The sequence below is a fragment of the Eretmochelys imbricata genome, chromosome 6 (genome assembly GCF_965152235.1).
Source record: "Eretmochelys imbricata isolate rEreImb1 chromosome 6, rEreImb1.hap1, whole genome shotgun sequence".
NCBI lineage: Eukaryota > Metazoa > Chordata > Testudines > Cheloniidae > Eretmochelys > Eretmochelys imbricata.
This window is the reverse complement of record NC_135577.1, coordinates 113,127,560-113,150,752: the sequence shown is the minus strand read 5'-3', so window position 1 is coordinate 113,150,752 and position 23,193 is coordinate 113,127,560. Positions and strand designations below refer to the sequence as shown.

General features: G+C 42.4%; 1 protein-coding gene across 3 annotated transcripts in view; it reads right to left on the bottom strand.

Annotated features, from left to right (window-relative positions):
- Positions 1-557: 557 nt before the first annotated feature.
- Positions 558-23,193, bottom strand: part of TRMT61A (tRNA methyltransferase 61A) — a 37,416-nt gene continuing 14,780 nt past the window's right edge. For all 3 annotated transcript variants that reach the window (XM_077819431.1, XM_077819430.1, XM_077819429.1), the window contains exons 3-4: positions 12,574-12,840; positions 558-1,979 (exon numbers count right to left, since the gene is read on the bottom strand). In XM_077819431.1, coding sequence (XP_077675557.1) covers positions 1,651-1,979; positions 12,574-12,840 — 596 coding nt within the window. In that variant the 3' untranslated portion in view covers positions 558-1,650. The remainder of the gene's footprint in view (positions 1,980-12,573; positions 12,841-23,193) is intronic.

Below are 23,193 nucleotides of genomic sequence, written 5' to 3'. Positions count from 1 at the left end.
TCTGCTCAACAAGGTAGGGTAAGGACAGGCTGGCAGTCTTAACTTGGCATTTCTCTGGTCTTTTCTGGTTTAAGTTAGGTCCTGAGCATTACTTCAATAGCTCTGCGTTTAAAAACGCACACAGACTCACTCACTCTATAACTACATATCTAAGCGAATGGTATAGCAACCCACCTACTGCTTCCTCCAAGGCCATTAACATTCATAGAGAATAGAATCATATCATTTCAGGAGGAAAGCTACATCTGTAGAACTTCTTACAACAGATTGAATTAAACAGAATTGCTTTCTGCCTTTAATCTGCTCAACCGTTTATCTGTGCTGTCCTGGTTGGTTGAGCTTTCTTTAACCATTACAGATTAGTGTTCTGCTGTGACACGTTAAAAGCTTAGCTTTGTTTATTTTTGTCAAGAACACAGAGAAACCGGGTTCAAATGTTCATACAGCAGTTTGCAATATAAAAAGAACGTGCCCAGCATGGACCAATGTATTTTGTTTTGCAGAAAATACAACATACAGGGAAGCAATGAGCAGAGAGATATTACCATGGCTGAGAAGAACATAATAGATACTTTATTAAAAAAAAAGGAAAGAGGCATGTAGAGCCTCAGAAATATGTACAATAATTTTAAATCCGTAAATACAAAATTTAATCTGAGGTTCAAAATAGATCAACCACACCAACCAGCTTTATATAAGAGACCAAATAATAAGTGGTCTAGTAAATTACTACTAATGAAGATTTATGATTTTACTACATTTACATCACTGTTACAATTTATTAAGAGATAAATCCTGCCAATCGTGATTTTTCCATCATTCAGTTGTAGCAGGGTCAAGTAAAAAACAAAAAACAACAGAACTCAGACACATTGCTTACAAAGTGGTGTTTAAGTAACATTAAAACACATTGTGGTAAATTGTCACAATTGACTTACGAAAAGTGAAAGCAGCTGCTCAATCATAAGATTTTAGTATGAATGAGCCACCGTGGCTGAAGCCTCTATAATGATGTTCCCAATATATTCTTATAAACCAGATCCAACAGTTACCATGCTTGTGAGACTTCAGTATAATCTATCTGATTACTAGATGCCAGTTTGGGATGGGAGAAAGAAACCATGTTCTTGAACACACTGCAAATAATCTTCTGTGCAGCCAAATACTGTTCCAGGGAAACACCCGTTCTGTGACTGCTCAATGTGATTGCTGTCTGAGCTCACAACTTCAGCATCTAAAATGAGTCAATGAGGATCTTTCCAAAGATCCAAAGAATGACATAAATACTAAATAACTTAAGCAAAAACCAACCAACCAAACAAAACCCCCCAAACAGTGTCTGATGAGGGTGGGGAAATCAAGAAAGGATTGCAAAAAGTAAAAAGAAAACAGACAATTTTAAACAAAACTTATCAGCAAGTGGCTTTATTTTGCAAATTCCAATGAATTGCCATTAGCTATTAATTTATCTTTCCTCTCTGACAGAAACAGAGTGCTGTTCCAGACCTTCAACTTTCTGTCTATGCTGGGCTGGTTAGTGCTCATGTGTTATTTAAACAAAGCATATTCCAAATGGATCTGACTATATATGGAATTCCCTGACGAGTAAAAGTTTGGATGACCTTAAAAAACAAACAAACCCAAAGTATGCTAAAATAGACTTTTAGTAGCAAAGGTCAGATATCCAGTATGACCCACCATTTCCTTGAGTGGCACACCACTTTTAAACTGGGCAGTTCCCTGCTGCAGAATACCATATAAGCTACCTTGATTTGATTGGTTGCTGCTGTCAAACCCAGTGCTAGAATTATCCTCGGCTGCTTTTCCAAGGTCAGGGATTTGCAAGCTAATTGTCCTAACATTGTATACTCGAAGCAGAATTTCCAAAGTGTTAATCTCAGTAAAACCATGTTCTTCCATAGCCAGGCAGGTTCTTTGAACTTGTTCAATGCAAGGGGAGAAGGAGCAGATGCGTCCACCTACAAAATAAGACAGGCAGCGTGGGAGAGAGGAAAACAACAACTTAATTAATCTTAGCCAAATTCTCTCAGTTATGCAAAGCATAACTCTTAGTACAGCGCAAATACATAATTAAAAGACCGAATATGCCTAAGAGATAAAGATCTCCAAGGAGATAACTATGCCATTTAAAAAGTCAACATAAAAATGACAGGTTTCAGAGTAGCAGCCGTGTTAGTCTGTATTCGCAAAAAAGAAAAGGAGGACTTGTGGCACCTTAGAGACTAACAAGATGATTTTACAAGATGCTTCAGCCCACTTTATAAGTACAAATATGATAACAGATTAATCCATTTTTGGAATACACACTTGTCCATGATTTTAATTCATGGTTCGGCTGTAGAGCTGATCACTTCAGACTGCTGAATTTTCTTGGAATCAACACATATGACCCCTGGACTGATGCACTAAACTGAAGTTAACTCACGCACAAAGATGAAAGTTAGTTTCTAACTCTGCTCCACATTACAGCATTGCCTTTATAATACAAGCACACACACACACAAAACTGGCTGTGTTTATTTGAGACAGAGATGGTATGTGTAGACAGAATAAAGTAATCTCTAGTCCATAGATGGAGTGTTATTAAAGCTTCACCCTTCTAGTCAAGCAAGCTCTTCTCGTGTCTCCTGAGTATTAAATTCAAAACACATTGTAAAAGGCAACCCTGTGTGGGCTTACTGATTGTTAGATCAGGCAGCTTCATGGCATATGCATCAAAACCTTTGCACTACAAGACAAGACTTCAAATTATATACTGTTACTTTCCTTCCCATTGAAGCACCCCCCAGCCTTTGCTTTTAAATACTGAGTATTTTTAGCCCCTCTCCCCACCTTTTCATTAGCCCCAATGTCACCTTTAGAGCTGGGAATAGAACGATTCAGATTTACTCTAAAAAAGCCACAGCCAAATAAGATCAAAGAATTATAGAGACACTGTCTACCATAAATCCAGGTCATGTGGTCTCACACATAATGTAATGTCCCATGATGCAACTGACCTTACTGAAAATTTATATCGGGGGAGGGGAATGACGGAAGAACACAAAAGCTGAAGCTATAATATTTTCAGATGTATATCGATCTGCTTTGCATTCCTTCCCATCTCTCTCTCTCTCTCATGCGCCACGTCTACTAATCCAGGCAAACCTCCTAAGCACAGTTATGTAAGCAGTTAAAGAACCCAAGTATTTGACAGCAAAGCATCCTGCTAAAAATAGAGGCTAAACTGGTCCCACACAAGGACTGGTTTATGACTTTTTTTTTTTGTTTTTAAAGCTACAGATCTAAAAAAAGACCGTGTCAGGTTTGAATGCAAGAGCTGCTGTAATGGCCCGGTCACTGTGCAGCAATGATGTGCCGGATGGTAATTGGGGGAGAATTCTTTCCGTGACCATTAATCCATTCTGCAGTAAATAGGTTTCAGATTGGATTTTATTTTAGCCTTCTAATAGAGTCTTCCTTGTCAATGGTACTTATCACACATCTTCAAAACAAAGCAGCCTTTTGTCAAGCAATTCCCCGAAGTCACAATTAAAAAAACAAATCAAATAATCACCTGCAAAAGTGACTTTGGGATGCTGTGTAATCCACAAAGCCTGATGATTGCAATTTAGTTGCACATCCATACAGCTAATACCAATGAAACAAGATGTTATATGGATTAACCTGCGTGGCAATCAAAATTACTCTGAAGCGGACAGGATTTTTTTGGGGTTGGGGGGGAAGACAACTAGTCTTTGTAGACATTACTGCAAAGAGGAGAAGCTGGGAGGGGAATTTCTATTATATAATTAGAAAGCTAGTATGATATATGCATGTTGTAAAGAAAGACATTACATTCTCATTGTGTAGGAAACCAAACAAGTGTCTAACTTAGTTAAATGTCATTTCACAATCAACTCTTTGTCTTCAGAGAAAGAAGTTGCAGAGAAATCCGTGTTCTACTAGTGCTTCATTCAGTCTTTTCTTTTTTGGTGGTTTAAGCAACAAAGCAAAAGTGCTTTATATTTATAGTAAAGATTCTGCTGATTTATTTGGACTCCGAAGATTTCACGATGGCTTTAGATACACAAATCCACATTACTTGCCAAAAAGATGAAGCCTGCAAGCAGCTGTTGCAACCCTGGTCACTGGCAATTCTTATCAATCCTTGAAACCACAACAACATGCATTTTTGTTTCCTGGGGTGGTTAGCTGACCACAGAATGTCTATACCAAATTTGGTCATGATTACCAAAACAAACACTGACCGCCCACACACTAGACTGTTTAGAGAGCAGGGGGATTACACAAATCGTGTGTTCAAACCACCTGGTGGTAAAGGAAGAACGTGTTTGAAGTAACTAAGATAACATGCAGAAGGGAAGTGCAGAACAAGGGTCACATTGCTTAGTGCACTATGGGAAGGCGTGCAGATATTACAGTCATGAAGGTGGTATAAAAACCTGTGTGTTGTTTTCAGTTTTTCTACCTATTTTGGATTACCTGTGTCCTCTTGTTATTAAATAGAAGGTGTACCCGATAACACACCTAAAAAGAAGCCTAGGTGCAGTAACCACAAAGCATCTTGCTTTAAGTCTTCTACCAGTTGGGAGAAGGGTCCCACATACTTTTTCCTGTACAGACCAGCCAGCAGGACGGATTTGACTTTTATGATGTTGGACTTGCTTAGGGGGAGTTCAGTGGAGCTTAGTGAAAGGCTGGAAGGGATTTAGGCTACCATTCTGCAAGCAAATAAGAGATTTGAGGGGTGGGGGGAAACAATATGAAAGACTGAGAAGGTCTGATTGACATGGTATTTCTGCAGTAGGGAAAACACTGGCGCTTGAGACACATAACTGCTCATCTGAAAACTGGCTCAGCTTAAGAAAGGAAGTGAGGCTTGCTGATAGGACAGAGGTCGAAAGGCTTCCCCCGCCACATCAAGTTATGGAAGTGCTGGGGATGGATAGTTTTGAACTCCCCCGACAGTGGGTTGCATTGTGCGTCATACCCTTTGGATTATCAGCTATGCAACACTGGGTACATTACAGTTGTCATAAAAGATGTAAATCTAGTTTCCAGCATTCACAGTTCTTATGAGCCCTGTTGTCCTTTAAACAGGGAGGCATTTAGAGTTTAAGAGACTGGACTTTGCTTTACTTTGTTCTGCCACGTTGAGGAGTCCTTCATAAATGGAGTAAAGACACAGGCTCCCCATTCGCTTGCATGCACACTGCTCTGATTCTGAACAACCGGGGTGGACTGGACCCAAAAGCTGAAACTTCGTAACTGAGTTTGGCTCATTTGAGTGCTTTCCTTTGAGAAAATCTACTGCTACTAAATTTGTTTAATGAGATCTGTGTGTCATCATAAATTGATAGAGTAATTATCTGAGATTAATCCTGCTCACATTGGGAATCTGTGTGAGCTTTTTGATCTGAGGCGCTGTCTAAAAATGTATGTTTATTCATGTATAATGCATCTGACAAGTACTACAGCTGAGGGGAAGAGAATAATGAATCTGTATGAAAGCGCCCCCCCCTTCATGTTACAGGTAGTGAATTTGTTGGAAATGTTTAACGCAAAGGTTAAATCTCACCAGGCTGTAGGCTGGGGATGAGCCCATAGGGTGGCTGGCTGCCACTATAAATAAGTAGGGGATTGAGAGTTTACAGAAGTCAAAGCACAGCTCAGGTTGGAAAGATTAGAGAGAGAGAGAGATACAAAAAGGGGGTGGGGGTAAGAGATAATACTTGACACCTGCATAGTGCTTTGTATGTTCAAAGCACTGGACAGACATCTAATTAATAATGAAGGGACACATCCTGACATCCTTTGTAAGGGCCAATGTCTGTTCTCCGTCTCTTAAGTGAAAACTTAGAGTAACTCTGCTGACTTCAAGAGTAATTCCAAATTTACACTGAAATAGAGCAGAGCAGAATTTGACTCTTGGTTATTTGCCTGAGCAATGATGAACATCTCCTTGCAGTCAAGAGGATTTTGCTAAAATTCTGAGCTGGTATTTCTAGATATTGCCCCAGTTAAAAAAGAAAAACTGGCAATGCCCCCCCTCCCTTTCACAAGAATTCTAATGCACATTTAATATTCGAAAGGATACATAATATAAACACAAAGTATGCACTCTTGTCTTTTGCAGGTTCTCTCTTCTAGATATAGGAGCTCTACTAGGTTGGTTTGTCACTGATGTGTTCTGCAAGATTATGAGCAGAGCATCTGGAGTTAGCAAAGCACCATTAAGTTCCACATGAAGGGGCCAATTATTCTGAACTTTGAAAGTGATTCTGTGATGTAGGAGACGCAATATGTCATTTTATTTTTCTTAGGAAAAAAGAACAAAATTCACAGTGTTTTGAGATTTCAGTGTAGTGTCACAATAAGAACGTTAAATTACAAGGATCCCAGAAAAAAAAAACAGGCACTAATAGCTTGTGGGGGCAAGGCAGCAGTGTCACAGAAAAGCATCACTATGGCATTTACTCTGTGCTAGTAGGACACTAAAAATATTGCATTTCCAATGTGGGACAGGATGTCCTTTAAGCAAGTGTGCACGTGGGTGATGCAATGAAATTAGAGGGTCCGGCTGTCAGAGAAAATGAAAGATCTCTTGATTCAGAAAATATTCACTGAATCATTTGCCAGCCTGTTAACCAGAGTTTTATGTACAATTTTCCGCAGACCTGGCTTTAATATTTTTTGAGGGTGGGTGCATTCCCAAAAGGCACTGGATAAGAGTCAGCTGTTATTGCACCACTGTGTGCAAGGCTGGCCTGAGGGGGTTGCGTGGGGGGTATTTCAGGTTTGTTCCATCCCTGTTTCCTGCTGTAGGAGCAGCATAGCTCAACTGCTTGGGCCTGTGGTTCATACATAGTTACTTGTATTTTAATAAACATCCACAGCTGTGGGACTGGTGCTGCTGTGAGGCTCCCACCTACTGTGGGGCTTTATGTGGAGTCTGCTGAATCTGAGCACTTATGTAGGGCTTTGTAATCACTAAGTGTCACAACATCCCTGTGAAGTGTGTAGAATACCTGTTTTACAAATGGGGTAACTAAGGCCGGAAGGCTATAGGACTTGACCAGGGCCAAAGAGGAAGGCTGTGTCACAGCTAGGAATAGAATGCAGGAGACTCTTGTTCTCCATCCTGTGCCTGACCCACTAGACCATATGGCCTCTCACACTACAGCCTCCCCTCTGTGGCTTTGTTTATAGGGTTTTTTAACCTCAAGTTAATAGATTGCTGTTTAATTCAAGGCAGCTAACACATTTGCAAAGGCTAGCTCTGACCCTCTACAAAGGTTTATTCCAGGGGGCAAATGTTTGTAGTTGATCCTGGATCAAACTTATGTGGCGACGAAAGCATCACCACAAGTTTGAGTATTGTGTGCCCTGGGGAGGATTGTCTTCCAGTTAGGGTGCTTGTCTGCTAGATTTAATTCCCTGCCCTGCCACAGACTCTGTGTGACCCTGTGCAAGTCTTTTAGTCGCTCTGTGCCTCAGTTCCCCATCTGTAGAATGGGGATAACAGCATTTCCCTACTTCACAGGGGTGCTATGATTATAAACCCATAAAAGACTGCAAGGTGCTCAGATACCACAATGACAAGGTCTTCAGTATTTATAATGGCCAAGAGTGTCTGTACTAGACTGTAAAAACATGTTAGCAACCTCTAGTTAATTGGCAAGTAATCAACTTGAGGTTAACCAGTGTAGACAAGTCCTCTGTGACTCAAGTTCACAGTGACTGCCCAGTAGAGGAATCAGCTCAATTGCAGGTGACCAGCTGGGAGGGAGCTTGCAGCAGACCCTACTACTATTAGCATCAGTCCTTACGTAAATGAGTTCTTCTCCCCACCACAGTCTGGTCAGGAGTCTTCCTCACCAACTCCCAAATTGGGAAAAACCCATGGCATGGTTTTCACTTCTCCCTTGGCCAACCCTAGATGGCTGTAGGCAGGGGACCATGAATAATCTATGAGGCTTAGGAAAGAAAGTCAGTGAAACCTTTCACATGGTGGAAACAATGTACACTGAAGGTTCTTTAAAACTGAAAGCTGAGGTAAGCCCAGTGCAGATAATTCCTTACCTTCCTCACAGGCCTGTTGGGAGGGATTATGTAATATTTTTATAGATGCTGTCTGAGAGAATAATTTGGCCTCACAGATAATGATTACAACACAACATTCTATATTGTCGTGCTGGGGAAAAATAGGAGCAAAAGCCCTCTTTTAAACCTATTTTGAACAAAGAAAACAAAGTTCTTGGGAAGAAAAAGAAAGAATACTCTGATGAAGTGCAGAACACCGGAGTTGTACTGTATTTTAGGTAGAGGAACAGACATAAGCCCTCAGAGGAAGACTTTCAGAGGAACCTTTCACTGATAAGGCATAACCTCAGTGGACCAATTACCTGCCCTGGCCAAGCACCACAATAGGCTAACCTGCTAACACTGTGTCATCTGCCTCAGTCGATATCTTAAGAGTAACTGTGCAATTTTCTCTCTTTTAATTAACGGGTGTACGACATTTAAGTTGAAGCAGAAAGTCTGGATAAAAGGGTTAACACTGCACGCACACACACACAAAAAAAGGGATTGTTTCTATAAGTTCAGTACTGAGACTATTGATCTAAGCAGCATCAACAATTGGTTTATAAGACAAGGATCTTGAGTAAAACCCACTGAACATACAGCTGCACTTTGCATGCATCATTACAAGAAAATTTAAAAGTCTGCATGAACACAATTATAGAAGCAAGCTTCTGACTAGTCTTCTGCAGCCTTGAAAGCACTGGATAACATTTATGATGGAGGGAAAGGAGGTTGGGAAATTAATATTAGAAAGCTTTGGTTCAACACTATTCAGCTGTTAGTTTTCTGCAAGTAACGCGTTCCAGAATATCTAGGAACTATATACAATCAGGTTATTTTTGTTAAATTATGGCGCTATAGTGACAGATTTCTAGCTTTGTTTTTTTGATTCAGCCTGAAGGAGTTAATAAGATCTTTGCCAAAAATCAAGGTCAGACACTGTGAACAGCCGCCATTACTGTGAAAAACCATCAATCAGCAGATGCTGCCAAGGAAAGAGCACAGATCTGGGAATGGAAGCAAGACGGCAGTGACGCACTGCTGAGTCACTGAGATATTAGAAGGCAATGTTTTTTGCTGAAAGTATGAAAAGTGAGAAGGATGTAGCTAAGGTGCAGAGGAGTCTGAATGGGCACAGAGCCCACCATTAACAACAAATAAGGGCCTTCGAGCCACAAACCCACTGGCCATTTTATCCTCCGAGCTCTCTACAATATAGCAGCGCTTTAAATGGGAGGCCAGGACAATCATGAGTGATAAATGTATCCTTTAAACAAGACTATTAACCTTCAGCCTATGAAAATAATGAACTACAGATATTTAGAGCTTGGGACTGAGTAGAGGAGGAAAAATAAATACTTAAGGCTTTGTTGACCATGTACTCTAAAAGTTAGCTCTTATCATCTAGGAGAGTATTATTTTTATTACAAATACTGTTTTTGTTGTAAGAAAAGGAGTACTTGTGGCACCTTAGAGACTAACCAAATTTATTTGAGCATAAGCTTTCGTGAGCTACAGCTCACTTCATCGGATGCATACTGTGGAAAATACAGAAGATCTATGCATCCGATGAAGTGAGCTGTAGCTCACGAAAGCTTATGCTCAAATAAATTGGTTAGTCTCTAGGGTGCCACAAATACTCCTTTTCTTTTTGCGAATACAGACTAACACGGCTGTTACTCTGAAACCTGTTTTTGTTGTGTTTTGTTTTTTAAGGAGGAGACCAGAAAATGGTGTTGTCCAAGAGTTGTCTGCTTATTCCAGTCTTCATTTTAAGCATATGTTCTTAAGACTTTAAGAAATAAAATGACTACTATCCAACAGCATTGTTGTAATTTTTATATTATGCATTGTGACAATCTTACTTAGAATAAAATCTCCTTTATGAATAGCTTATATGTGACCGCACATAGAGAGGGATGTGTGAGAATGCATTTTCTCTAATGATAATTACCCTCAGCTCATCACTGAGAGTTTAGGTGAGTAAAGACTCTAAAGTGTACCCAGTATTCCCACTGCAGAATAGCTTTTGATTATGTGAAATCAGCCAAACAAAAGGCACCTTCAAATATTCTGTTGGGGGTTGTCAGTCACCTTGCTAGCACTTTTTAGCTTTCCAAAATATATAAATAATCACCATTGTTTCTAGTTGTACTATACCCACAAAAGTAATAGATTTTGATCACTGATAATGGAAAAGCTACTGCATATTGCAGCATAAATCAATCAATCTTCAGCACAACAAGCTGGCACAAAACCCAAATGATGAGTCTTAAGGTATGTTTACACTGCACACTAAGTCTGGGCTCGGATTCAGGTTTGAGTCCCAGCCCCTGTTCCATCCACACACAAATCAGTCTGCCTCAGGTCAGCAAACGCTCAGGACCTGGCTCCTAGAACATTGTGGGGGGTGGGGAAATGGTGTCAGAGCCTAAGTATTGCTGTGCCTCAAGTCCAAGCCCTGCCAGTGTGGACGTAGCACAAGCTACAGACCCAAGTCAGAAGGTCTGCATAGTGCAGTATGCACACATTAGCATGGATGAGAAACCCAGGTCCCACAACTGTAAACCCAAGTTTACAAAGCAATTTGGACATTCAAGTGCGGGCTTAGAAACACCGAGTCCACAAGCCCAGACGCCACTGATCCAGGCTTAGTGTGCTGTATAGACATACCTTTAGAGCACTGTCAGTTCTCAGGTACTGTGGTTTGTTTACAATGATCCTAACTACAAATGGGGATTGACAATTTTGCCTTTCTACTTGTATGTAATACACAGAAACCTATAAGCAACCACATGACATTTTTTCTACTTTGCACGGGGTAAGTGGATGCTATATTACAGCACGCAATAAGGCATAGCTCCAGATCTACATAAATAAATCAGCTTTCCAGGATCTCAAACACTGGAATGTTCCAAGGATTCTAAGCCTAGAAAGGCTCAAGCATGGCTACTTAGCAGTCTCAACATATACTGGCTAAATAATTCAAGTTGTACTGCGCAATGCAGCTCCTTCATCTGAACCGAGGGGTCAGCTGAGTATTATGCTCACTGGATTAGATAATTTGAGCATGGGAAGGGCATTACACAGCGCAGTGTGAATTAGTTTCTCTCTCAGCAGACACTGGAAGCAGCTATGAATACAGCTGTAACCCTTGCAAGCACAGGACACTATGGGATTTTTTTTGTTTATTTGTTTGTAATTTTAAAGTCTATGTTGCTTTTGTCAAACTGTTAGAAATTTTTCAGTGGCAGCTGAGGGAACTCCACACATAGGCCCTGAATCAGCCAGGTTCTTAACATGTGCTGAACTTTAAGTACATGCTAAAGTCCCCTTGCCTTAAATGTGACCTAAGAATGTACCTCAAATTAGGCACACTTTTCTGTGCCTTAATGAACAGAAATGGACTTCAGCATGTGATCAACTAAGTCTCTTGCTGAATCAGGGCTCTAGCAAGGGGTGCTCTGCATTGTGCAGGAACAGACTCTTGATTAGGAGAACTCTCTCTGTGGCTAAACTAGAGCATTTGGTAAGGACATCACAACTCATCCAAGGCCTTGTCTACACAGGAATGGTTTTTTTGTTATAAGCTAAGGTGTGACTGTAAACCAGTGGTTCTCAACCTATTTACCATTGTGGGCCGCACATGCAGCTCTCTATCTGTTATGTGGGCCGCATCCACACAATATATTTACACCACTTGTATAGCCCTGAGGATGTCACATGGGCTGCAGCTGTGTGCTGATTTGGCTACAAGCAGCCCACGGGTTGAGAACTGCTGCTGTAAACCAACAAAGACTGGTCTAATACACTTATTCCAGTATAACAGTGGCTTTATTCAGTTTACGTTATATTGCTTATACCAGAATAAGAGTGTTCATGCAGGGGCTTATATCAGTATAACTGTACCAGTGTAACAGGTAAAATTTTCCCATGAAGAAAAGCCCTAGGGTCCCACTCTCATTGACGTCATGACAAAATTCCCACCAACTCTAAAGGGGTAGGATAGAGAAAGAAAGTAAGTGAGCATGCTTAAGTAAAACCACTTCTCTCCAGGGATTATATACGTGCTGTTTATTGAATCTCTCCGACCCAAAACCACACGCACCTTTTCAGTGAAATGTCAGAGATTTGCTTTCGTCAGTTATGTTACTAGTTCTTCCCACACACTCTTGGAACTGTTAGAATATGCTTGACAGAGGTTCAAAAGCTTTTTATATGTGGCACATGACAGCTGCAGCAGCTGTCACAGAAACCTGTGGGAGAAAGTTGTTTTTCTTCTGCTAAATCTTTCTCTGTAAATGTGAAGACTTTTTTGTAGTCTGAGAAAAAGAAAACCACACTTGACATCAGAATGGAGATCACACAACAGAATGAGGATACCCCTAACATGTAGGCTCAAAGGCAGAAACCATGCACCCCATGCCCACACAAATACAGATCGATGTACACAAGAGAAGATACCTTCAATTTTTAATGCTGATTTTGCATGTCCTATAGCTTCCCACGGTGACGGAATGTCTAGGAACACTGCATCTGCAACATTCGAGACCCCAAACCCGTTTTTACAGACATCCTGATTCTTCACTGTAACCAGGTGTTCTACTTTATGCTCCTGGAACTCCTCCTTCGCCTTCTCTGCCCTCTGTTGGTGGAACTCGACTGTGTACAGATGCCCTGTTGGAGCCACTGTCCTGATGATAGCATGAGAAAGGGAACCACTTCCGGTACCTAAACAAAACAAAAAACCCAACAGTTTTGAAACACTTCTTGACATGAAGCTCTAAGTGACTGTAGAATTGTCTTCCCAGGGAATCAGCATGAGTAGGGCTGTCCAAATTCATGGCCATGAAAAACATGTCACGGACCGTGAAGTCTGGTCTTGTGTGTGCTTTTACCCTATACGATACAGATTTCACGGGAGGAGACCAGCATCTCCCAAACTGGGGGTCCTGACCCAAAAGGGAGTTGTAAGGGGGTCACAAGGCTATTTTAGGGGCATTGTGGTATTGCTACCCTTACTTCTGTGTTGCCTTCAGAGCTGGATGGCTAGAGAGCAGAGGTTGCTGGTTGGACACCCAGCTCTGAAGGCAGAGCCACAGCCAGGAGCAGCGCAGAAGTAAGGACGGCATGATATGGTATTACCACCCTTACTTCTGCACTGCTGCCTTCAGAGCTGGGTGGTTAGAGAGTGGCGGCTGCTGACTGAGGACCCAGCTCTGCAGGCAACAGCGCAGAAGTAAGGGTGGCAATACCATATCTTGCTGTCCTTACTTCTGCGCTGCTCCTGGCCAGTAGCCACAGCTCTCCAGCTGCCCAGCTCTACAGTAACCTTGCGACCCCCCCGCCCCAACTCCTTTTGGGAGCAGGGTCCCTACAATTACAACACCGTTAAATTTCAGATTTATATAACTGAAATAAGAAAATTTATGATTTTTAAAATCCTATAACCATTAAATTGACCAAAGTGGACCATAAATTTGGCAGGCCCTAAGCATAAGCCCAGATGCTTGGAATATTTTAAAAACTAGAATAAAACCATTAGTAAAATTTATAACAGCACACAGCCCTATGTTAGCAGGAAGATGGACTAGATGTTTAGATTCTATGAACACGGATCAAAATCCACGTGGGACTTGAATATTTCCCTTTAATCTTTTCTTTATGAATTTCCCCCCTTTCTTTCTGGTTCAGTGGTTACTGAAGGCAATTTCCCCATGGGACCCCAAATCACTTGTTGAGCCAACAAGTGAGTTGAGAATGAAAACTAGATGGTACGGAAAGCACCTACCTATAACGGTGACAGGAGATCTAGGAATAAATGGGTAAATAAAACAAACACTACAGGCATGTGAATCACAGGTTCTTCAACCATTATCCAAGACTTCTTTTTTGGGGGAAAAAAGTCAAGAACAAATCTTTAAATCTCACTTAAGACTTTATTAAAACAAAAGGTGAAATTTTGCTGACAAGTCACAACATTTGAAAGCCCTATTTGTGTCCATACAGATAAAGCCCTTCAGGACAAAAACCCTATCCCTTACTGTTATTGCTTCTTAGTCTTCAGTGCTACATATATTCAAGGTGGTATAGGCCAAATCCCTGTGAGGTGCTGAGCGCCCTCAATTCCCACTGAAGTCAATGAGAGTTAAGGGTACTCAGCACCTTGCAGTAGCATGATCTACAAGACCCTGGTTCAGCTAGGTATGTAAGTACATACCTAACTTTAAGCATGTGAATAATCTCAATGAAGTCAAATAGAACTACCCACATGCTTGGAGTCAGGTACGGGCTTGAGTACCATGCTGAACTGGGGCCTACATCAATAAACCATAGGATTTTGTGCCGTATTGATTTAGGGAAGGTTTTAAAAAATGACCCTCTGCCCTCTTGAACAAACAGATGGATGACTAAGCAGCAACGCTTTAATAAAAACAACCCAAAGCTACTAAACCTCTTCACACTACAGACTACCCACCTAAATTTTAATTTAAAAAACAAAACAAAAAACCAAACACACCAAAAAAACAAAACAACAACAACAACAAGAAAAAACCCCTACCACCTCAAATTTGTTTTTTCATTTTCATTTGACAGAAACACAGTATTCTAAGTTGTACTTTGGTTTGTAGTCCTGTAATCAGAACACATTTATCCCGCAGAAATTAATGAAAATTCATACTCAGCCCAGCCGCCTAATGGGAGTACTTTTTGACTGCCATGCAGCAAACCAGAGTTGAATGGTTGGTCCAGGGCTCTTGCTCCCTGGCCAGAGAAGGGTGGGAATACTGTGGTGGTATTGCACTCTCTTGACCGGTGGAGCAAGTGAGACATTAGGACTTTAAATGTAGAGCCCAGGGGCCAAAATTCATCACTAGAGTAAGCAACTCCATTGCAAGTTCAAAGCTGCATCCCTGTTTATGCCAGCAAGGAATCTAGCCCCAGATATCTGCAATGCGACACAGAGCTCTACCAACAGGCTTAAGGAGCATCACTGCGCAACCCCTATCCCAATCCTGGTGGCTGTGATAAGGGGGTGAGGCAAGGAGAGACAAGGAAAGGGTGATCCTTGGCATTCTGATACAGACCCAGGCCACTGCCAAGGGAATAATAATATCTAGCTCTTATATAGCACTTTTTGTCAGTAGATCTCAAAGCACTTTACAAAAAGGTGGTATCATTAGTGTCATTTTACAGATGGCAAAACTGAGGCAAAGAGGAAGTGATTTGCTCGAGGTTACCCTGTAGGTCAGTGGCAGAGCCAGGAACAGAACCCAGGTCTCCTGAGTCCCAATTCAGTACGCTATCCGTTAAGTCACACTGCACCCCAAGGGAAAGTGTCTGGTGCCTGAAGTTCTTCCCTGCAGACTTTTATTCAAAGGAAAAATTAGCCCATCTACGTCGACATTAAAAAACACACCAGGCAAGAGCCAATTAACATATGCACCCAAGAACAGTATACGGTATTTTATCTATGAGTTGTACAAGCACACACAAGCATTCCCAACTCTTAAAATGGATTCTGATATGGTAAACAGGATACTATTAGAACTCACTAACATATGTGCACAGCAGTGTAATACTATCTTCTGATTGATTTTTAGGACAATAGCAGTGAGCTATTGATCACGAGATGCTAAAGTGACTGAAATCCAGTCCTAATGTCTCCTGCCAGAAGGCATGATTGTGTGACAGAACTTTTGCAGCCCCTGGGAATGTAATTATTTTACCTTCCACCTGGCTAATGTTGCACCTTCTTTGGATCTATCCCCGATTTAGCTAAAGAAGCAAACAGAAGGACTGTCAGCACAGCTGTGACATAAGCAGAAAAGGAGGCAGCTTGTGTGTATCTCATTTCCTTCGTCATATTCTTTTACATTTTTAATGATCTTCCTTTTAAATCTGCTCTTAAACCACCACAGAAGATGTTGTTTTTCTCCCCTCTAGGATCCCCCACAAATGCTCCAAGCCAAGACCAGAACAAAAAACAGGATGTTAGATGTTGAATTTAAAGGGAGGCATTTGCAGGTGGATATTCTGAACGGGGCAATTCCTTAAGTGAAGTTACCAGGAATCACTGTGTCATCAGTTGAGTACTATGAACATAAGAAGAATACATGTAACCATATCAAATTCCATTATACTAATGTCATCAACGCTCTCCTTTCTAAAGATGCTCACAGGCAGACCTGTCTGCCAACGTTCTCGGTTTCCCATTGTTATGAGAACAAAGTGTTTATGAGTCACAAAACCTTGCAGAAATTTCCCAAAGAGACTGAACATTATGGACCCAATTCTGTGAAGTGTTGAGTGCCTGCCCTGCTCTGACTTCAGTCAGAGTTCAGGGCACTCAACACCACACAGAATAGGGCCCTTCACAGGTTAGCATTCCCCCTCCCCGCATTCACAGCGGTTCACTGCATTCAGCATCTGACCACAGGGTACTCAAACACAGCCACCACTACCCAATCTGCAGTCTCTTCAGAATGCAGGGCATTAATTGTACGTTTCTCTGGTGTAGAGCCGGGGAAGAAAAGATTTTACTTCAAAAGGTTATTTCCTCCTCAGCTACTGATCTGTAACAGTTACATTCCTTGATAGTTTCCTCCTCTCTCGTCTCCTTGATTTGTTCTTCAATTTCTTCCTGAGTCCTCTAATCAACAACTGAAGAGTAGAACTCAGCAAAATTCTGCCTACAATGGTTTCAAACAGCAGCACTCCAAAGTGGGCTTTTGCCAGGAGCAGGAAACTGGATCCAATCAGTTCAGGCTGCTGTCCCTGGGATACAGGACCATTTATGCAAGCAGCAAAACGCAGGGGGGCACTGGATTTCTGCAATCTATTGCACAAATTGTGCTATGATACTATGACAAGGCAATAATGTCTCCAAAATAATATTTCCCCCCCTACAAAAATACCCCCTCAACACCAAGAATATTTAAAACCAGAAGAGCTAAATTCAGCACTTGACTTCAATAGGATTTCATTCCCAAACACTAGCAGTCAATTTGTCCCAGAAGGGTGTACGCTGGGTATGTGCTGAAAGCAGGATCATTTCTGGGACAAATACAGTTTGTAAGTTTTACACCAAGTTGTTTGAGTTTTTGATAGGTTGTATTACAAATGGTCTTAAAAATTAAGTTTGGTCTCTAGCAGAGAACAATGCCCGTGTGACTAGAGCACATTACCATGTATGTATCAGGAGTACAAAGACAGCAAAATCTAGGTTACTTTACACTGTATTAAAAAGCTGTTCTTAATTGTAGCTACTGCTTTAGAAATCAGGTATGCTACAAATACCATCTGTGAATCCCACTCAAGCTGCTGCAGGTCCAGGCTAAGCCTATGGTCATTGTTAATGAGCTTTGCAAGCCTGATGTTTCTCTCTATTGACTAAATATTTTATGATTTAAAAGTTCAGCCACAGAGTTACATTACTGCAGTGTGCACATAATGGCATCAGGCAGATTCCTGTTACAGATCTCTCTCACTGTGGGTGAAATTCATAACCCCAGCTACAGACATTGTATGGGGGGGACCAACCTAAGGATCAAGGAACCAGAGGCAGGGATTAAGCTCCTGTGCCCAAACTTCACGGACTTTCTGGTTAGTAACTCTGCAGACCAATGGGTCATGCTCCACCAGCTCACTCACAATCCCGTCTTCTCCCCTGATGAGCCTCAAGCTCTGGGGAGCTCGGTTTGTGCTCCTCCCAGCCTCCCCTGCTGCAGGGCACTGCAATGGTTCAGCCTTCCATGGCTAGAAGGATTTGTGCCAAAAAATACCATGCAGTATTTCTGCATCTTTCAACTGTTCCCATTCCTGTGTAGGAAACGCAGCAAATTAGTGATTAAATAACCACACAGATCTTATTTGCTGCTCAGGCAAAACGGTTCTTTTCACTTTCTCCTTATTGCAATAAGAAGATATTCAGAGCAAAACCTCTGCACAGACCCCAGCCCTCTTGGTCTGCATGTTTTATTTTGTTCCCCACCTGTGGCAGAATGGCGTATTTGGTCTCTTACAAAAATAGTTTATGATATTTCAAATCTACGTAGACGCACATCACACTGCAGTCCGAAGACAGGCTCCCATGACTGCACCACCACCACCAGACACCCCAACATTATGTTACCTGACAACTGATAGAAAACAAGCGATTGCTAACCATTTCTAAATCACGTTAGCTTGGTTTTCACCTTGAAAGGGATATTTAAATGTGACGACCTGGAAACCCACCAACTCTTGTATGTAGGAAGCCAGATTTTGAGTTGCATTAGCTTTCGTTGCCACAGGCTATGTGCACAGGCAGGGGTGCAGGAACAATTTGTGTAGTGGGGGTGCTGAGAGCCATTGAACCAAACTGTAAACCCTGCATATAATGGAAACCACTTCAAGCCAGGGGGTACGGCAACACCCCCTGCAATTCTAGTTCCAGCAGCACCTATGTGCACAGGATCTTCCCCAGAGTCTCTAATCCTAGGGTTCTGCTTTTTTTAAATAAACAAAGCATTTAAATTTTTAAAACTATACATGTGTACAGCTGTACAGATGCGAGTGTGTTTGATGGATTGTCTACACTGCCATCCCAGTAATTCAGGGGTTAAAGTTAGAGAAGCTCACAAACCCACAGGCAATCTCAGATTGCTCCAAGGTAAGAAAAGTTTAAAATATAAAGAGCGTTATCAAATACCATGTCAGTATCATATCATACAAGCTATCAGTAGAACAGTGGTGTTGCCGGCGAGATTTGGTCACACGTATCCTACATTTGGGCGCAGTAAATACAATAAAATAACGACAGCGCAGTCCCATTTGTCTGTCTCCTAGCTACAACTCTCAAAGCTAGCATATAATAATAAGTAGTGGCAGGCCATCAGTCAGCACTGGGAACGGATGGTGCCTCACAGGGCAGGAAAGAATTAGTCTCAAGGCAGTCCTAGTGCCACTACAGATTAATGTTTGCCAAGAGGCAGGGACTACAAGAATACGCACAATAAATGCTGGGAACAGGAGAATTATTATTCATTATTTTGAACACCCAAAGGCATGCTATGGACTTCACAGAAATAATTCAAGCCACAGTTCCTGTCCAAAGTCAGGCACGACACATGCAGTGGGGATAATACAGAAACGAAAAGGGAGGGAAAGAGAGAGCGGTTACAATAATACCGTCTCAGGGTTACTTCAGTAAGGTAAACACGCATCTCAGAGAGTTCCTTTAGAGAAGAACAGCTCTCCCCTCCACTCTCTTCTCTCATGGAGGACACAACTGACGTGGGTTTTTAGGAAGCGAGATAAATGAGGAGAGGGTTATTGCCTGAACAGGTTTAGAAAGTGCAATCCCATGCATAGGGTCAGACGTAGGGCCCTACAAATTCATGGTCCATTTTGGTCAATTTCACAGTCATGGGATTTTTAAAATAGTAAATTTCACGATTTCAGCTATTGAAATCTGAAATTTCACCCTGTTGTAATTGCAGGGGTCCTGACCAAAAAGGCGTTGTGCGGGGTGGGGGATGTCACAAGGTAATGGGGTGGGGGTGCGGTACTGCTACCCTTACTTCTGCGCGGCTGCTGGGGTGGCACTGCCTTGAGAGCTGGACAGCTAGAGAGCAGAGGCTGCTGGCCGGGAGCCCAGCTCTGAAGGCAGAGCCACCGCCAGCAGCAACAAAGAAGTAAGGATGTCATGGTGTGGTATTGCCACCCTTACTTCTGCTCTGCTGCCTTCAGCGCTGGACCTTTGGTCAGCGGCCACCACTCTCCAGCCACCCAGCTCTGAAGGCAGAGCAGAAGGGCGACCCCCCTGCAACTCCCTTTTGGGTCAGAATCCCCAGTCTGAGAAACACTGGTCTCCCCCGTGAAATCTGTATAGTATAGGGTAAAAGCACAAAAAAGACCAGATTTCATAGAGGGAGACCAGATTTCATGGTTCGTGACCCGTTTTTCATGGCCGTGAATTTGGTAGGGCTCTAGTCATACAGGAAGGAAGTGGGAGAAAGTGGTGAAGAAGGTATCCAGGCTGGCGTCATGAGCAAAAGGGATGGGGAACGGGAAGACTGAGGTTTCCTTTTTAGAGACGACAAAGTCAGATTCCCACAGGAAGTAATCTTCTGCCAAAATGGAGATGTTTGGCCAGTTCTTAAGCTATACAGTAATATCCCTCTTGGGCTACAGTACTGTCAGCAGGGCTAGTTTCATTAACTACAGTTGTCAAACACTCTGGCGGTCAAGGGCCTTTCCTAAAACCCACCACTGTCAATGCAAAGACTCCCTTGACGTCAGTGGGCTTTGGTTTAGACCTACTTGTACATCAGCAGAGTGCCACATTCTCCCATGTGTTGACAGATGAGGCCAGGCTTACACCACAGACGTTTTTAAACAGAGATCAGCTTCTCACTTTCTTTTCAGATTCCTTTTGCTCATGTAGTAGCCGAAGGATAGATATGGCAGAAGTTGTAAGCTTAGGCTTAGCGTTAATATGTTCCCAAGTTGAATGAATCGTTACAGGGCTTTGGGTCATGCTTTACCTTAGGAGTGCATTTATAAACAGTTTATAAATGATTAACAGATGCTATAATCATGTTATAGACATGCTAGCATGTGTAAGAAGTGTCATAAGCACATTAGTAGAAGGTGTTATCAAAAGTTTTAAGCAGACAATTGACCTGCTGGACTTTGAAACCATAAATTAATCTTGTATTAACCCTTTATTAAGCTATATATAAATGTATCCTTAATATAAACGGTGACCAGAATGAATTTAAACATTTCCATAACTGATTTACAGCACCTCTAGAACAGGCTTGGGATTAGCTTGGTGTTATTCTTAAGATCTCCACAGTCAGCCAATCAAGAAGCTGTACTACTCTCAATATTGAGGAATCCAAATCTATTTTCATATGGCACTAAAGGAAGATTTAGCAATTTTGAATACAGGATTTAGCCAGAGAGAAAGAGATACTCCAACGGGTGTTTGGCTCAAGTCGGTCTGAGTTTGTCCTAGGACTGCTGATTGTTACATTATCATTGGTAGAGCTGGCTGGAACATTTTCAACTAAATGTCATTTCATCAAAGCTAAGATGTTTCAGAGATGTATCTGTTTCGAGGAAGTTTTCTGAAGTCCAAGACTGAATTCTGACCAGAGAGAGACCTTTATTGAAAAGCTCAGGTTTTCCATCAGAAAACAGCTGTTTTGACACAATTCCATTTTGCAAAAACATTCAAAATGTTTTCGTTTAATTCCAATGGGGAACAAAAATAAAATGTTGAATCTTCAAAGGCTGCTGCAAAACAGAATTTGTCTTGGGGCAGCTCTGATCACTGAATAGAAAATAGCCCTGTCTGGGATGTTGATGTCAAGAGTAGTTTTGGAGAAAGTAGTGACATGAAAGAAGATTCAGTTCTGTCCCTTAATCTAGACAGAGCTCTGGTCTCCACTACGGGGTTAGGTCCAATTTAGCTGCGTTAGGTCGATTTTAAAATGAATGCGTCTACACAACCAACCCCGTTCCATCGACTTAAAGGGCTCTTAAAACTGACTTCTGTACTCCTCCCCAGTGAGGGGAGTAGCGCTAAAATCGACCTTGCTGGGTCGAATTTGGGGTAGTGCAGACGCAATTTGATGGATTTGGCCTCCGGGAGCTCTCTCAGAGTGCTCCAATGTGACCGCTCTGGACAGCACTTTGAACTCCGAAGCACTAGCCACGTACACAGGAAAACCCCAGGAAATATTGAATTTCATTTCCTGTTTGGTCAGCGTGGCGAGCTCGGCAGCTCAGGTGACCATGCAGTCCCCCCCAGAATCGCAAATGAGCTCCAGCATGGAGCAAAAGGGAGACACTGGATCTGATTGCTGTATGCGGAGAAGAATCTGTGCAGGCCGAACTCCGATCAAAAAGAAGAAATGCTAATATATATGCCAAAAATCGCACAGGGCATGATGATGAGAGGCTACAACAGGGACACACAGCATTGCCACGTGAAAGTCAAGGAGGTCACGCAAGCCTACTAAAAGACAAAGGAGGCAAACGGTTGCTCCGGGTAAGAACCCCATTCGTGCCGCTTCTGTGATCAGCTGCATAGCACTCTAGGGGGTGACCCTACCACTACCCCACCACTGTCCGTGGACACCTGCAAGGGGGGAGTCTCACACAACAGGGAGGAGGATTTTGTGGATGAGGAAGAAGATGATGATGAGGAGGAAAATGCGCAGCAGGGAAACGGTGAATCCGTTCTCCCCGGCAGCCAGGACCTTTTCATCACCCTGGAACCAAAACCCTCCCGTGGTGGGCTCTCCAGCCCTGAAGCTGGAGAAAGCAGCTCTGGTGAGTGCACATTTGTAACTACAGTATAGGGTTTAAAAGCAATAGTGTTTAATGTTTGATTTGCCCTGAAGAATTGGGATGCATTCGCAGCCAGTACAGCTATTGGAAAAGTCTGTTAACGTGTCTGGGGATGGAGCGGGAATCCTCCAGGGACATCCCCATGAAGCTCTCCTGGAGGTACTCCCAAAGCCTTTGCAGAAGGTTTCTGGGGAGGGCTGCCTTATTTCATCCTTCACGGTAGGACACTTTACCACGCCAGGTCAGTAGCAAGTAGTCTGGAATCACTGCAGCACAAAGCATGGCAGTGAATGGTCCTGGGTTTGGTTGCATTCAAGCAACATTCGGTCTTTATCTTTCTGTGCTAGCCTCAGGAGAGTGGTATCATTCATGGTCACCTGGTTGAAATAGGGGAATTTTTGTAAGGGAACAGTAAAAGGACCCCATTCATGCTGGGTTGTTTGCGCTTAGCTAAAAGGGATAATCCCAGAGAATAGCCACGCGGTGGAATGGGGAGAGGTGTGTGCTGCACATCCACTCGAAAACCGCAGCCCCTCCTTTTAAATGTGAAACCCAACCGGCATTGTTTGCTATGGGAAAGGATGGCGCTGCAGTTTGAAACCATTCCCACATGTTATGAAGGCGTAAGAAGCCAACCAATGTGATCGTTCCCCTCTATTCGACATTACTCCAGATGAGGCCTCACCACTGTGTCCAGTTCTGGGCCCCACACTAGAAGAAGTATGTGGAAAAACTGGA